Source organism: Scyliorhinus torazame, chromosome 16 (assembly GCF_047496885.1).
Source record: "Scyliorhinus torazame isolate Kashiwa2021f chromosome 16, sScyTor2.1, whole genome shotgun sequence".
Lineage (NCBI taxonomy): Eukaryota > Metazoa > Chordata > Chondrichthyes > Carcharhiniformes > Scyliorhinidae > Scyliorhinus > Scyliorhinus torazame.
This window is the reverse complement of record NC_092722.1, coordinates 123,704,794-123,718,297: the sequence shown is the minus strand read 5'-3', so window position 1 is coordinate 123,718,297 and position 13,504 is coordinate 123,704,794. Positions and strand designations below refer to the sequence as shown.

The 13,504-nt window shown below is 47.1% G+C and overlaps 1 protein-coding gene across 2 annotated transcripts; it reads right to left on the bottom strand.

Annotated features, from left to right (window-relative positions):
• Nucleotides 1-231: 231 nt before the first annotated feature.
• LOC140393034 (interferon-induced protein with tetratricopeptide repeats 1-like) lies at nucleotides 232-11,895 on the bottom strand. 2 transcript variants are annotated; one of them, XM_072478979.1, is made up of 3 exons: nucleotides 11,559-11,895; nucleotides 7,548-7,747; nucleotides 232-4,758 (listed from the first exon to the last, which is right to left on the bottom strand). In XM_072478979.1, exon 3 carries the CDS (start codon nucleotides 4,665-4,667, stop codon nucleotides 3,378-3,380), a length of 1,290 nt encoding a protein of 429 aa, XP_072335080.1. In that variant the 5' UTR covers nucleotides 4,668-4,758; nucleotides 7,548-7,747; nucleotides 11,559-11,895; the 3' UTR covers nucleotides 232-3,377. The 2 variants fall into 2 exon arrangements, with proteins under 2 accessions (XP_072335080.1, XP_072335079.1); XM_072478978.1 differs by lacking the exon at nucleotides 7,548-7,747.
• Nucleotides 11,896-13,504: the final 1,609 nt, after the last annotated feature.

Sequence of the window (13,504 nt, the reverse complement as noted above, 5' to 3'; positions counted from 1 at the left end):
GGACACTGTTGTCAGCGACAACTCAGGAACACAAGAGCAATCATCATAGATCAGGGACCCTGAGCTATCGGCTCAGAGAAGGAGACATCCATACTGAGTGATCGCAGCTGTGCCAGCTCCTTCACTAGCTTGGGTAATACCGAGATCTCAGCAGTGAGTACGAGTCGTCTCTGTCCTATATTCTCACAAATCACAATCAACGTAGCTCTTCTCAATAAAGTAGAGTTGTACTAAATTCAGGTGTCTTTATTGTATCTGTCTCAGACCAAAGAGCAGGGTTTCAGTCAACATTCTGTACCACAGTAATTGTCCTTCACTCAGATCAACAACACAAATCAAATCTTAGCCACAGTCCATTTTATTGGTTATTTTAACATTAAATCTCTGATTATACAATTCAACTTATGTTTGTTAAGAAAATCAATATCTGCCATTAATTTTATTATTTTAAACCCATTTTTATATCCTTTAGACTGCCCCCAGTTACTGCTTTCCCCCTCAGTGAGATGGTACAGTCTGTAGAAAATGGTCTTTCCCGGGTATTGTCCAGGCTGCTCTGTGTTGGCCAATGGGGGACTCGGATGGTTTGATGGAGAGTTTGTGAAGCTGACAAATTACAGGACAGCGAGACTCCCAGTGTCAGAGGCTGAGATCTGAATGAACGCTCTGGATGGGAGTCCGATCGTCAGTCAGCAAATCCTCACAGCAACAGAATCGAGCTGTTGATTTATCTGAAGAGTCTGCAGTGATTGTTGGCCCTTTCTCCGCTGTCACAGATGGAAAGCCTTTCACCCAATGGGGAACGTTTCTGTGAAGAGGCAGCAAGTGAAAGATCGGGTGGCAGAGTGGATTTATTATACCCACTGTGGCTGGATTGGATATTGTTATTACACCACCATTATCATAAAAACACCATAAGCTACACAAACACACACAGAGTGCACTGAAGCTCATCCTAACACCAGCTATCATATTTTCCCATTAAAATCACTGAACAAATTAAGATCCAAACAAAACATTATTTTTATCTATATTTGTGCATCAGATTATATCTATCTCCTAGTTAGCAATCTTACATTAGAATTTGATGGTGGTGAGTTTAAATGTACCCACTTGGTGAAATTGGGTTAAGCTGCTCACCCAAAGTGGGTGGGTCCTCATTAACATACAGGGACTGGTTCTGGTGACATCACTGGGCACGGACTGCGCTGCCAACTCTGCCCTGAGTGGGGGAAGCTGCTGCAATATTTACAAAAGGCTTAAGCAGCTCTGAGAGAATCAGGATGTCAAGAGGGAAGTGTTTTATTTTCCTTTGGGTGCGAGTTCTCCATCAGAATGAAAGTTTAAAACTCCTCTATGTCAGGTTGATCACCTCTCCCCCTTCCAACCCATGAGACCCTCCCAGAATCTCCTTCAACATATCGACCTGCACATTGAATAGGCAGTATAGGACCTCTTATTTATCTTCAAAATCAGTCACAGGTCCGTTTGATTGGAGGTGTTCAAAATACAACTATATTGCTAAATATTCACTTCATACACTTGCTTAAGAACGGAATCAAAAAATTTAGATCAAAATAATACACAAACTTGTCAGAACATAGCAAAAAGCGTTAAACATGAAAGCATAAAGAAATTACTTTAAACGTAAACAGATGGATGATTCAAGAACTCAGGAAAGCAGGCATTCAAGAATGAAATCTCGCCCACGAGGTCTTACGTTTAAAGGAATCCAAATCTATGGTCTTATTTACTCTCATTGGTTCTCATTCTCAGCTGAGGCTATCTAATTTATTCAAACTGTCGCTTAGAACATGATTTGCCATCCAAGCATTGGTCATTACTTAAAATTCACTAATGTCCATCAAATTAATTAAATGTCTACGAGCAGCTGCCACGTATGCCATTTCTTCAAAGTTAAGGTGCTTGTATTAATCTTGCTTTTGACACATTTTTATTCGTTAATATATTGTGGAACAATGGTCTATTCATTACGAAGGCTTTTATGCAACTTCTCTTGAAACAATGGGCGCGATTCTCCACACCCACGCCGAAGTAGCCGCGCCGTCGTGAACGCCATTGAGGTTCACGATGGCGCGGAACGTCCCAAGTCCCGACAGATTCAGGCCCTGACAATGGGCCAGGATCGGGGCCACGTCATCTACACGCGCCAGGCCTTGTCGCCCGCGTAAAAGCGGCGCCGCATAGATGACGCAGCCGGCGCCGCATAACGGGCGTCATTCCTGCATGCGTGGTTGCCATCCTCTCTAAGTCCGCCCCGCAAGAAGATGGGGGACGGATCTTGCAGGGCCGCGGAAGGAAGGAGGTCCTCCTTCAGAGAGGACGGCCCGACGATCGGTGGGCACCGATCGCGGGCCACCCCACATTCCAGGTGAAGCACGGTGCAGGATCCCCCCTCGCCCCCCGCAGGCCGCCCCCCCAGCGTTCACGCACCGCTCACGACTGTAGCGACCAGGTGTGGAGGGCGCCGGGGGGAACCCGCCGTTTTGGCCTGGCCGCTCGGCCCATCCAGGCCTCAGAATAGCGGGTGTGCTGGAGAATCACCATTTTCGGTAGCTCCGGCGACTCTCCGGCCTGCAGCCCGCGAAACTCGACCGGGCCGGAAATTCTGCCGGCCCAGGCGATTCTCCCAACCGGCGTGGGAGTGGAGAATCACGCCCAATGTTTTCAATTTCCACAGACATGGCACCAAAGTTTGATAGTTTATTCATTATCTAATAAAATGACTGTATTCTCACAGTCAAGACATTTTTAATAATTTGGGCTCTGTCACTATGCATTCAATTAGCACCTAAAACCATGAATAAATCAATAATTTATCAGGCAGGAAGTGGACTGGTGACACAATAATGAAGTTTGGGTTTTAAATATACCCCAAAGCCCGATATCAGCAGGGCAGGGTGAGTTTCCAAATCCCCTCATTACACACCCAAAATAATCAATCTGGAGTTAAAATTAGGTCCATGTAATGTTTATTATTATAGAAACACTTCCTAAAATTCACAATAATGACTGTGTCCAATTAACTCAATCAATGTATTCCCCAAAATCCTCCTTATTTTGTTTCTTTCCACATCCAGTTTTAAGGTCAAAAAGTATCGAACCAATATACTATTTGTTGAGTTTATCAATGTGGTTAATATTCCTGAATAAAGGACAGAGATTTATAATTGTAGCAGGATTATCATTTGAAAATAATGACATGATCAAAATGCTGATTTGAAAGAAAATGCTGTCAGGAAAATAATTAAAATAACGTTTCAGACCAAAACATTTTATATCTCCGAAAATCTGACTCAATCTTTCAGATCTGTTAGCTGGGAAATTCATTGTTCGCCTGGACAGAAATGTTTAATTTAGCGGGAGCACGTAACTATTTTGCCACGTTCAATCTCCAAGATCTTTTCAAAGCATTCCTCCCCATCCAACATATGTATGATCCCACGAATGCAGAAAGCCACAATGTCTTGTTGTGGGTTCTCGGCTATCTTCTCCAAATGGGTGCGACAATTGTTCCGTGATTTTGAGTCATATTTGATTTTAAATCCTTCCAGAAGATATTTGATGGCATTTGATTTGGAGTGTTTGTAATTCTGTTCAAATAACCCAACCTCAAAACGTATGTCTTGCTTATTTTCTGGACATGTATTTTCCAATTCCAGTAGTTCATTGTAGATCTTCTCTGCTTCACGATACTCTCCATTTATGGAACAGACGTGTGCATAATTTAGTTTTGCAATAATAAATGATGGCTTGAGCTCAAATGCTTTTGTAAAACAATCTTTACAATCGTTGATTAGCTTATCAATTTTGCCAGAATCTATGCTGCCTCGAGTTTTTTTCAGTGTCTTTATTTTATTTTGGTAACACGCACCTTTCTGGTGGTGTAAAAAGGCAGAGTTGGGGGACATTTTTAATGCTTTGTCCAGCAGCTTCAGGGCTTTTTCAATATTTCCAGCGCATCTGTAAAATTTTGCTGCATAACGGAGCACATAGGGAACACCAGGGGACTTCTCCAGTGCTTGTTTAACTAATGTGTCTGCTTCCTCATATTGCTCGAAGACTCGGAGCTTCAGAGCCAACTGCACCATTGCTTCAGCGTCATTGGGATCGAGTTTGAGCACACGTCTCCATTGCTTCACTGAATGACTTGAGTCAACACTCTCAGTGACACCAGAAAGCTGTTCCAGACGAGACAGGACAATCGCATATCCAACGATCCAGTCAGTGTTACTTGGATCTTGCTCCAGAGCCGTTTCAAAACATTCCATTGCCTCTTTATACTGTTGAACGCCAGAGTTCAACAATGACCAACCCTTCTCCCCGTAGACTTCAGGTATCATTGCTGTGTACCGAGAGGCATCAGGAAATTGTTGACAGATCCTCTCCAGTTTGTCGAGGTAGGACTGAGCCTTTGTCAGTTGTCCCTTGTGATAATATACCCAGGCATAGTTTCCGTAGGTGATAATAATTCTTTTATCAAATTCATCTTCATGATTCTCCCTCAGAATTGTTTCAGCTGTGCTTAAGTTTTGAATCGCCTCCTCACATTTCCCTTGCAGACAGTTTACAAAAGCAAGTTGATTGTAAGACCTGGTTTGATATTTCATTTTAAGATCTATTGAATCTTGTAATCTTTGCTTCATATCGTCCAGGTCAATGTTTTCTCTCTGTGGAGCCCACGTGAAGTGACATTGAAGCTGATCGAGCTCCACTTTCAACAAATCCTGTGTGTTACTGCAAGAGAAAAAAAATCTTTCATGATCGATGTTATCTAGAACTATAATTTGCTGATAATGAACTATTTTTCCATGGAATTATTTTTAACCCGGGCCTTTGGTTAACACTAGTTGACAGAGTAAGGATAATTAGCAATGTTACAGTACCATATGGTACTATGGCATTTAATTTATATTCCAGGACTGGATACTACTGCTGACCCTCAACACTGAAATTACAAGAGAATGATTGTTAATGGCATTGTTTAATCCAGGATTGTCCATGGTAAGGTTTGTAGGTGATTGTGGCCCATGAATCCTCTTTACGGAGTGTGGTAGTCACTACTGTTATATTGTATTGTATATGCTGGTATTACGGTAAGGCCCCTGTACTACAGGTACGGGGGTAGATCCCTGCCTGCTGGCTCTGCCCAGTAGGTGGAGTATAAATGTGTGTGCTCTCCGAACAGCAGCCATTTCGCCAGCTGCTGTAGGAGGCCACACATCTCTGTGTAATAAAGCCTCGATTACTCTCTACTCGCGTCTCGTTGTAATTGATAGTGCATCAGGGAGTTCCCAAAATTCCAATCAACCAGCAGAGTTTCACTGAAAAATTCTGCTTGGAGCTGCTCCTCCAATCAGAGGTTGTTTCTCTCCCATCTTTGCTGCTGATAGGCTGACTGGTGAACGTATCAGCAGCAGGGGAGAAGCAGCCTCTGATTAGTAGAACAGCAAACAGTGTTCTGAAGGCTGTGAGAGAAGGGAAGGTATCTCAGGGCTGGAGCCCGTGGAGCCAGGTATGGCGAAGCCAGGGAGGACAAATTCCAATTAGGCCCAGGGAGGTGGAAATGTTGGCATACGTGCAGGGCCAGGAAGGTGATTGACTGGGTGTGTGGGAAAGATTGATTGACTGAGTGATGGAGTGAATGTGTGTGAATGAGTCAATGAGTGAGTAACTGAGTGAGTGTTTGGGAGTGAATGATTGACTGAGCGTGTGTGTATAGATGTGGCATTGAGGAACTCAGCATGTTTGTGTGTGGGAGTGAGTGACTGTGTGGGTGACTAAGTGTGTGTATGGTGTAGGAGTGAATGATTGTGTGGGAGTGAGTAAATGTGTGTGTAATTTAGCAGTCAGTAACTGAGCTGTGTGTTTATGTATGTGGGAGTGAGTGTGCATGTGGGTGGGGTAGTGAATAAGTGAGCAACTGTGTGTTAGTGAGTGATTGAGAGTGAGTCTGTGTAAGTGGGCGGGGCAATGAGTAAATGTGTATGTGTTCGTGAGTAATTGGGAATGACTGAGTGTGTCTGTGGGGGTGGGAGTGAGTGACTGGGGGTGAGTGACCCCAAGACACCTTGGGCGGGATTCTCCACTCCCACGCCGAAGTGGCCGTGCCGTCGTGAACGCCGTCGAGGTTCACGACGGCGCGGAACGGCCCCGGTCCCGACCGACTCAGGCCCTGACAATGGGCCAGTATCGGGGCCGCGTCATCTACCCGCGCCAGGCCTTGTCGCCCGTGTAAAAGTGGCGCCATAGAGATGACGCGGCCGGCACCACATAACGGACGTCATCCGCGCATGCGCGGGTTGGCCGGCGCCAACCCGCGCATGAGTGGTTGCCGTCCTGTCCAAATCCACCCCGCAAGAAGATGGGGGACGGATCTTGCGGGGCCGCGGAAGGAAGGAGGTCCTCCTTCAGAGAGGACGGCCCGACGATCGGTGGGCACCAATCGCGGGCCACCCCACATTGCAGGTGAAGCCCGGTGCAGGATCCCCCCTTGCCCCCCCTACAGGCCGCCCCCCCAGCGTTCACGCACCACTCACGACTGCAGCGACCAGGTGTGGACGGCGCCGGGGTGAACCCGCCATTTTGGCCTGGCCGCTCGGCCCATCCGGGCCTCAGAATAGCGGGGGTGCCGGAGAATCGCCATTTTGGGTGTCTCCGGCGATTCTCCGGCCTGCGGCCCGCGAAACTCGACCGGGCCATTCCTGCCGCTTGGGAGAATCGTGGGAGGGCGTCGGACCGACGTCCCCGGAAATTTTGGCAGCCCAGGCGATTCTCCCAACCAGCGTGGGAGTGGAGAATCGCGCCCCATGTTTTTGATCATGGGATGCTCACACGGCAAGTAATTTGCTGCCCACTCATTTGTACATTTGAATATAAGTTAAATACTCCATTTTTAGGAACACAATGAAAAGCTAATTACAAAAGTTTGATTGGTATGCCTTGAGACCATTTGCTGCTAAAGCTATCTCAGTGAACCCCTGACCCTGAGAGAGCCACTCAGTCAGCAGCCCCCCTTCACAAATTCTCTCGCCCCACTCGCACATGAGCATCTTTGTCACCCGGTCCCACCAGGGTCATGGACTCAGCAGCCAGGCCATTCCTGCCACACAGTCTGCTGACCTGCCAACGGGTCAAGTAACCGTCTCTTCCACTCGGACTGTGTTTCAGTGAGCTGCTGCTGCTCTCGAACCGCTGTCACGCCAGTGCTCAGGCTCATGCAGCTGTCACTCACCTTCCTACTGCTCGTTACTCCTTGTGGTAAACCACTGTAATAAATTGTACTACCACTTTAAACCACAGTATTATATTGTACTGTTTTGGCTCCGCCCGTGGCTCCTCCCCTTGGGCTCATGTATACAAGTTGCCGACCTCTGGAGCTGCCTCATTCTGGGGCTAGCTGCCAGCACTGTCTTTAAGTTAATTAAAGCCTCAGTTTTGTTCACTACACGTTCTCTGTCTTAATTGATGACGCATCAATTTAATTAACTTAAAGAGCTTGTTTAACATGGATCAGACTCTCAAACCTGATCGCCTGGAGCTGGACCCCCAAGCAGCCGACGCCACTGCCACCTTCGAACACTGGCTACGCTGCTTCGAGTTGCTCATTGATTCTACCACTGTCGCCGTCGCCGAGGACCACAAGCTGCGAGTCCTCATCTCCCGGGTGAGCCCGCAAGTATTCCTCATTTTTAGAAACGCGGCCTTGTTCGACGAAGGTATTACGCTGTTGAAAGGACAGTACAAGGGGGTCAACGAGGTTTACGCCACGCATCTCCTTGCCATGAGGCGACAGCGCCCTGGTGAATCGCTGTCCGAATTTCTGCGCACCTTGCGGGGGTACGTGCCGGAACTGTAACTGTGAGGCGGTCTTGGCTACCAGGCACACCGACTTGCTGATCTGGGATGCATATGTCGCAGGCATGAAACCAGGCTACATTCGCCAGCACCTGCTAGAAGGGGGTACACTCGACCTCCAAGAAACAGTACAGCTTTCTGACTCGCTAGAAGTGGCCTTCCAGAACATGGATGCCTACACCTCCGACCACGTGACACCCTCGTGGACGTTGTGGGCGCCGCTATCACCTGACCTGTGGACGCCGCAAGCCTGTGCCGCGCGACAACCTGCCAATTCTAGAGGCCCGGGGTTCCTCCTTCATAAGTAATGAGCTGTGTCAGTTCCTGCTTAGCAAGGGCATCGCCTTAAGCAGGACTACCAGCTACAATCCCCGGGGAAATGGACAGGTGGAGAGGGAGAACGCGATGGTCTAGAAAGCCGTCCCTTGCCCTACGGTCTAGAAGTCTCCCTGTCTTCCGCCGGCAGGAGGTCCTTCCCAATGCGCTCCACTCCATCTGGTTGCTCCTGTGCACCGCCACTAATGTGACCCCTCACGAGAGGATGTTTGTCTTCCCTAGGAAGTGCACCTCAGGGATCTTGCTCCCATCCTGGCTGATGGTTCCAGGGCCTGTCCTCCTCCGGAAATATGCGAGGAGTCATATATCAGATCCTCTGATCGAGATGGTCCTTCTCCTCCACGCCAATCCCCAATATACCTACGTGGCACATTATGACGGGCGGGAGGACACAGTCTCCCTTCGGGATTTGGCACACGCAGTTACCCAACGACCATCACTGCTACTCCTGACCCTATACCGCCTCCCTCCACTGCTACTCACCTGCCTGAGGACACAGAAGATGACACGCTCCCAGACATGCAGGCCTCAACGCTTCAGCCGACTACAATGTCCACATCACTGCCAGAACTGAGGCGTTCACGGCGGGCAATCAAAGCCCCCGACAGACTCAATCTCTAACTCAACTCGTCCACATCCCCCCCGCCGGACTTTTTTTTAAACAGGGGGTGAATGTAGTAAACCACTGTAATTTATTTTACTACCACTTTAAACCACTGTATTATATTGTACTGTTTTGGCTCCGCCCATGGCTCCTCCCTTTGGGCTCATGTATATAAGTTGCTGACCTCTGGAACTACCTCATTCTGGGGCTAGCTGCCAGCACTGTCTTTAAATTAATTAAAGCCTCAGTTTTGTTCACTAAACATTCTCTGTCTTAATTGATGGCGCATCACTCCTCCAATCAAAGGTTGTTTCTCTCCCACACTTGCTGCTAATTGGCACAACTGCATCTCACTCAACACCCGGCATCAGATCCCACTCCATTGTCAGACTCCAATTCCTTGCTCCGTGATTACGATTGGACCAGCACCCTGACCACTCCTGAGGATGGGATCTCTGAGGTAGGGGCCTATGGGAGATCCACACCCACTGATGCTCCTATTAACACAACAGCTGGCACTGTACATCCTCCGGAAGCTCTGGTCTCCTCCAACGTGGTCAGTCTGGCAGAGAAACTAATTTGTCGATCAGGCCCGCCGCTGGGCAGGATTCCTGTTCAACAACACAAATGCACAAATATTCCTGTTCCCAAAACCCGTGACTCTCCACTCACACAACCCACCCCAGTCAATATCCGACCCAGTGAGTGACATGGACAGGTTTAAACTGATTAAAAAGAGTCAGCATGGATTTGTGAAGGACATGTCATGACAAACTAATCTACTCCCATTTTTGAAGAGGTAACTTGCATATTGTCATAATCATCTAATTTTATCTTTGAAAACTAATTTTTAGTTTTAAGAATTGAGTTTAAATGTAGATAAATGGAAACACCTGATTGAGCAACTGGGAAAATGCAATTGCCGAGTATCCAAAGTCTCCACCTTTAACTCACAGTTGGACACATTTGGGGAGGGTCCTGAGGAGTGGGAGGAATTACTCATTGTAAGTTAAAACAGATTTGAGATCATTCCAGCTCGCAGAATTTATTTAATCAGTTGACGATTAGCAGTGAAAAAAACTAAACAATGGATGGTCTATCTTTGACTATTTGGTCTGGACAGGAGGTCCACAGTTGTTTCAATAAGTATTCATGTCGCTCTCAGATCACCGTGGGGCCAAATCTGCTGTTCCATGGGTCGTTGGAGAACGGACAGATGACTGTGGACGTGTGTCAAGATCCTGTGAAAGTCCTGACGTGTGGACCTATATGGGAATTGCCTGGGAGATTGAAAGTGCCTGTGTGAAATTCCACTCACTGGAATTCTCTGGGAACATCTCTTATTCTGAGTAAAAATCAGAAATTGTGGATATTTCCTTAGTACTTACCTGGATAGTTGCCTAAGAAATGCTAAACGGATTAAAACCAAGTCCAGTACCTTTTAGCATCACAACTGACATCATTACACCCACCTGACAACCCACCAACCCCCTGGCTACACCCCGACCCAATGGAACTACCCCCCTAATTATAGTAATCTTTATTGTCACAAGTAGGTTTCCATTGACACTGCAATGATGTTACTGTGAAAAGCCCTGAGTCACCACATTCTGTTGCCTGTTCGGGTACACAGAGAGGGAATTCCGAATGTCCAAATTACATAACAGCACGTCTTTCGGGACTTGTGAGAGGAAACCGGAGCACCCAAAGGAAACCCACGCAGACACGGGGGGGATGTGCAGACTCCACACAGACAGTGACCCAAGCCGGGAATCGAACCTGGGACCCTGGAGCTGTGAAGTTATCCACCGTGCTATCATCTGACTATCATCCTGATCAAACCCAACTATCCTTCAGCACATCTGACGATGCTGCCAACCCAACATTTCCACCAACCCCATTACCACCTGACTAACCCCGATCTGATTTGACTACCCTTCAGTCCACAAGGCTATATCTCCAAACACTTGACCGGGCGGACCGATGCCGGAGTGGTTCACACCACTCCTCGGCACCGGTACGGCCCGCCCCGCCGGATACCGGAGTATCCCGGCCCTGATGTCCAGCTGAGAGGACAGAAATGTGCCTCGATTTAATATCTCATTTGAAAGTCGGTATCTCAGACAATGCAACACTCCCTCAACACTGCATTGAGAATAGGGCTGGAGTTTGTGTTCAAGTCTCTGGAGTGACATGAACATTGTGCAACTTGTGTTACCCTATGTATTTTCTTTTTTTTTCATGTACTTAATGATCTTCTTGAGCTGCTCGTAGATAAATACTTTTCACTGCACCTCGTGATAATAAAGAAATCCAATCCAATCCAACCCACAACACCGTGACTCAGAGGCAGCAGTGATACCATTGAGCTACTGCTGTCTGTACTGCATAGAATCCCTACAGTGCAGAAGGAGGCCATTTGGCCCATCGAGTCCACACTGGCCGAGAGCACCCTAGTGAGGCCTAGGTCCCCACCCTATCCCCATAAACCAGTAACCCCACTTCAACATTTTAGATATTAAGGGGCAATTTAGCATGGCCAATCCACCTAACCTGCACATCTTTGGACTGTGGGAGAAAACCAGAGCACCCGGAGAAAACCCACGCAGACATGGGGAGAAAGTGTAAACTCCACACAGACGGTCACCCGAGGTACTGTGAGGCAGCGGTGCTAAGCACTGTGCCACCGTGCCGCCCCATGCTACTGTACATGCTATTGACACACAAAAATCTCTCTTACCTCATGATGATCTGTGTGAATAGGCAGGCTGCTCATTCACTTCGACTTCTGTGGTTTGATCAGCTGGAAGAACAGACCATGATGTGTCCAAATCTTCAACACACACACATATATGTATCCACCAACCACACCCTTCTTATCATTCAGAGTCCAGTGGTTTTGCAGAATTGTACATGAGAAAAGGAATTGAAATCGAAAGGTATTCATTAGTTGTAGAAAATCAGCATCACCAAAATGAAAAAAGAAACTTCCTTTGATCAATACTTATTCATGGACAGGTTGAGTATCCTTTATATAGAATCCTTTATCCTGTACCCCTCAGAGAGGCCCTCTGAGGTACATGCCACTGCCTCCTTAACAGCAGAAACCCCAGAAGTATCATCCTACCCTCTCACCGAGCTCCCCATCCGTGCATCTTCTGAAGGATGATCTTTCCAATCTCCTTCTTTTCCCACAAACCCCTCCCAGGGTTCACCCGTGATTCAGCTAATAGAGTTCAGCACTCCCCAGACTCCCACAACACCCTCCAGAATGGCTGTTCAGTTGCCAGTTAGCAGTTTACTGTCGATGATGCCAGTGATTTTAAATATTAATTTAAATAGAGCTGGAGGCCAATTGATCTATGACCAATAATTCTGACAAAATTCAATAAACTGTGACAATTCTGTTCTTGATCGTCCATGAGTTGGATTCTCCGATTTTGATACTATCAAGTAGTTAGTTTTTTAAAATCTTTTTTGCATAAACATATTGTTGAACATTTAACAAACAAAATATTCCCAAGTGACTGTGGGTTGTGTTTGCTGATTGCTCCTACTTCTGGCTGCAATGCCCGAAGGCCTCGTGTTTGTTTGCTCTGACTCTTCTGCTTCTGTGGCCTGGAATAAGGAAAAGGGTGGACATAACCTGGCTTACTACCAGTGCTGGAGAGGGGGAATGGGTGCTCTTTCACTCTTCTGCTCTATGTCAATATGACTTTCTGGTGTGATTATTCCTGCCTTTGAGAGTCTGCTGCTGGGAGCTGCAGGAGGGAAGAGAAAGGTAGAGTGGAGTGAATGCTGCTACAGCTTCCTGGAGTTAGTGTGTCTGTTTGCTGTCGCCTCTTTTGCTTCTGTGGCCTGGAGAAAGGAAAGGGAGAGAGTACAATGTCCTACTGCCGGTGCTAGGGTGGCAGATCGATTCGGCTAAAAAACTTGCTGAAGGTACTGAAGAACTGCTCTACCGATTGCTGGTAAATTTATTGTACTGTTGACTGTTCAAAGTTTAATGTCTAAAAGTTGTGTGTTTACTCACTACCGTCTCTTTTGCTTCTTTGGCCTGGAGCAAAGAAAGGGGGTAAGTCACATGATTTGCTGCCTGTGCTGGAGAAGGGGAAGGGTGGGGGCCAATTCAACTGAGAAACCTGCTGAAGGTATTGAAGAACTGCTCTTGCAGATTGTTGGTGACTTCATTGTATTGCTGACTTTTCAGTGTTTAATGTCTGGAAGCCGTGTGTTAGCTTGCTGCTGCCTCTTTTACTTCTGTGGCCTGGAGCAAGGAAATGGAGGAAGTCAGGTGAACTGCTGCCGATGCTGAAGGAGGGGAAGGTGGTGGCCCAATTCAACTGAGCAACGTACTGAATGTCTTGTAGACCTTCAGGGTTTTGCAGATTGCTGGTGATTATAATGAACTGTTTACTGTTTAATGTCTGGAAGCCGTGCAGATTGCTGGTGACTTTATTGTACTGTTGACTGTTCAATGTTTAACCAGTGCTAGCAAAATGAAGGGTGTTCTTTCGTTCTTCCGCCATGCTCTATGTTGGTGTGACTTTCTGGTGTATTGTTATGCTCACCCCTGAGCAACTTTCCACTGCTAGGAGCTGTGGGATGGGAGGGAGAGTTATTGTGCTGTTGAGTGTGTAATGTTTAATGCTTAGCGACTGTGTATTTGTCTGCTGCAACCCCTTT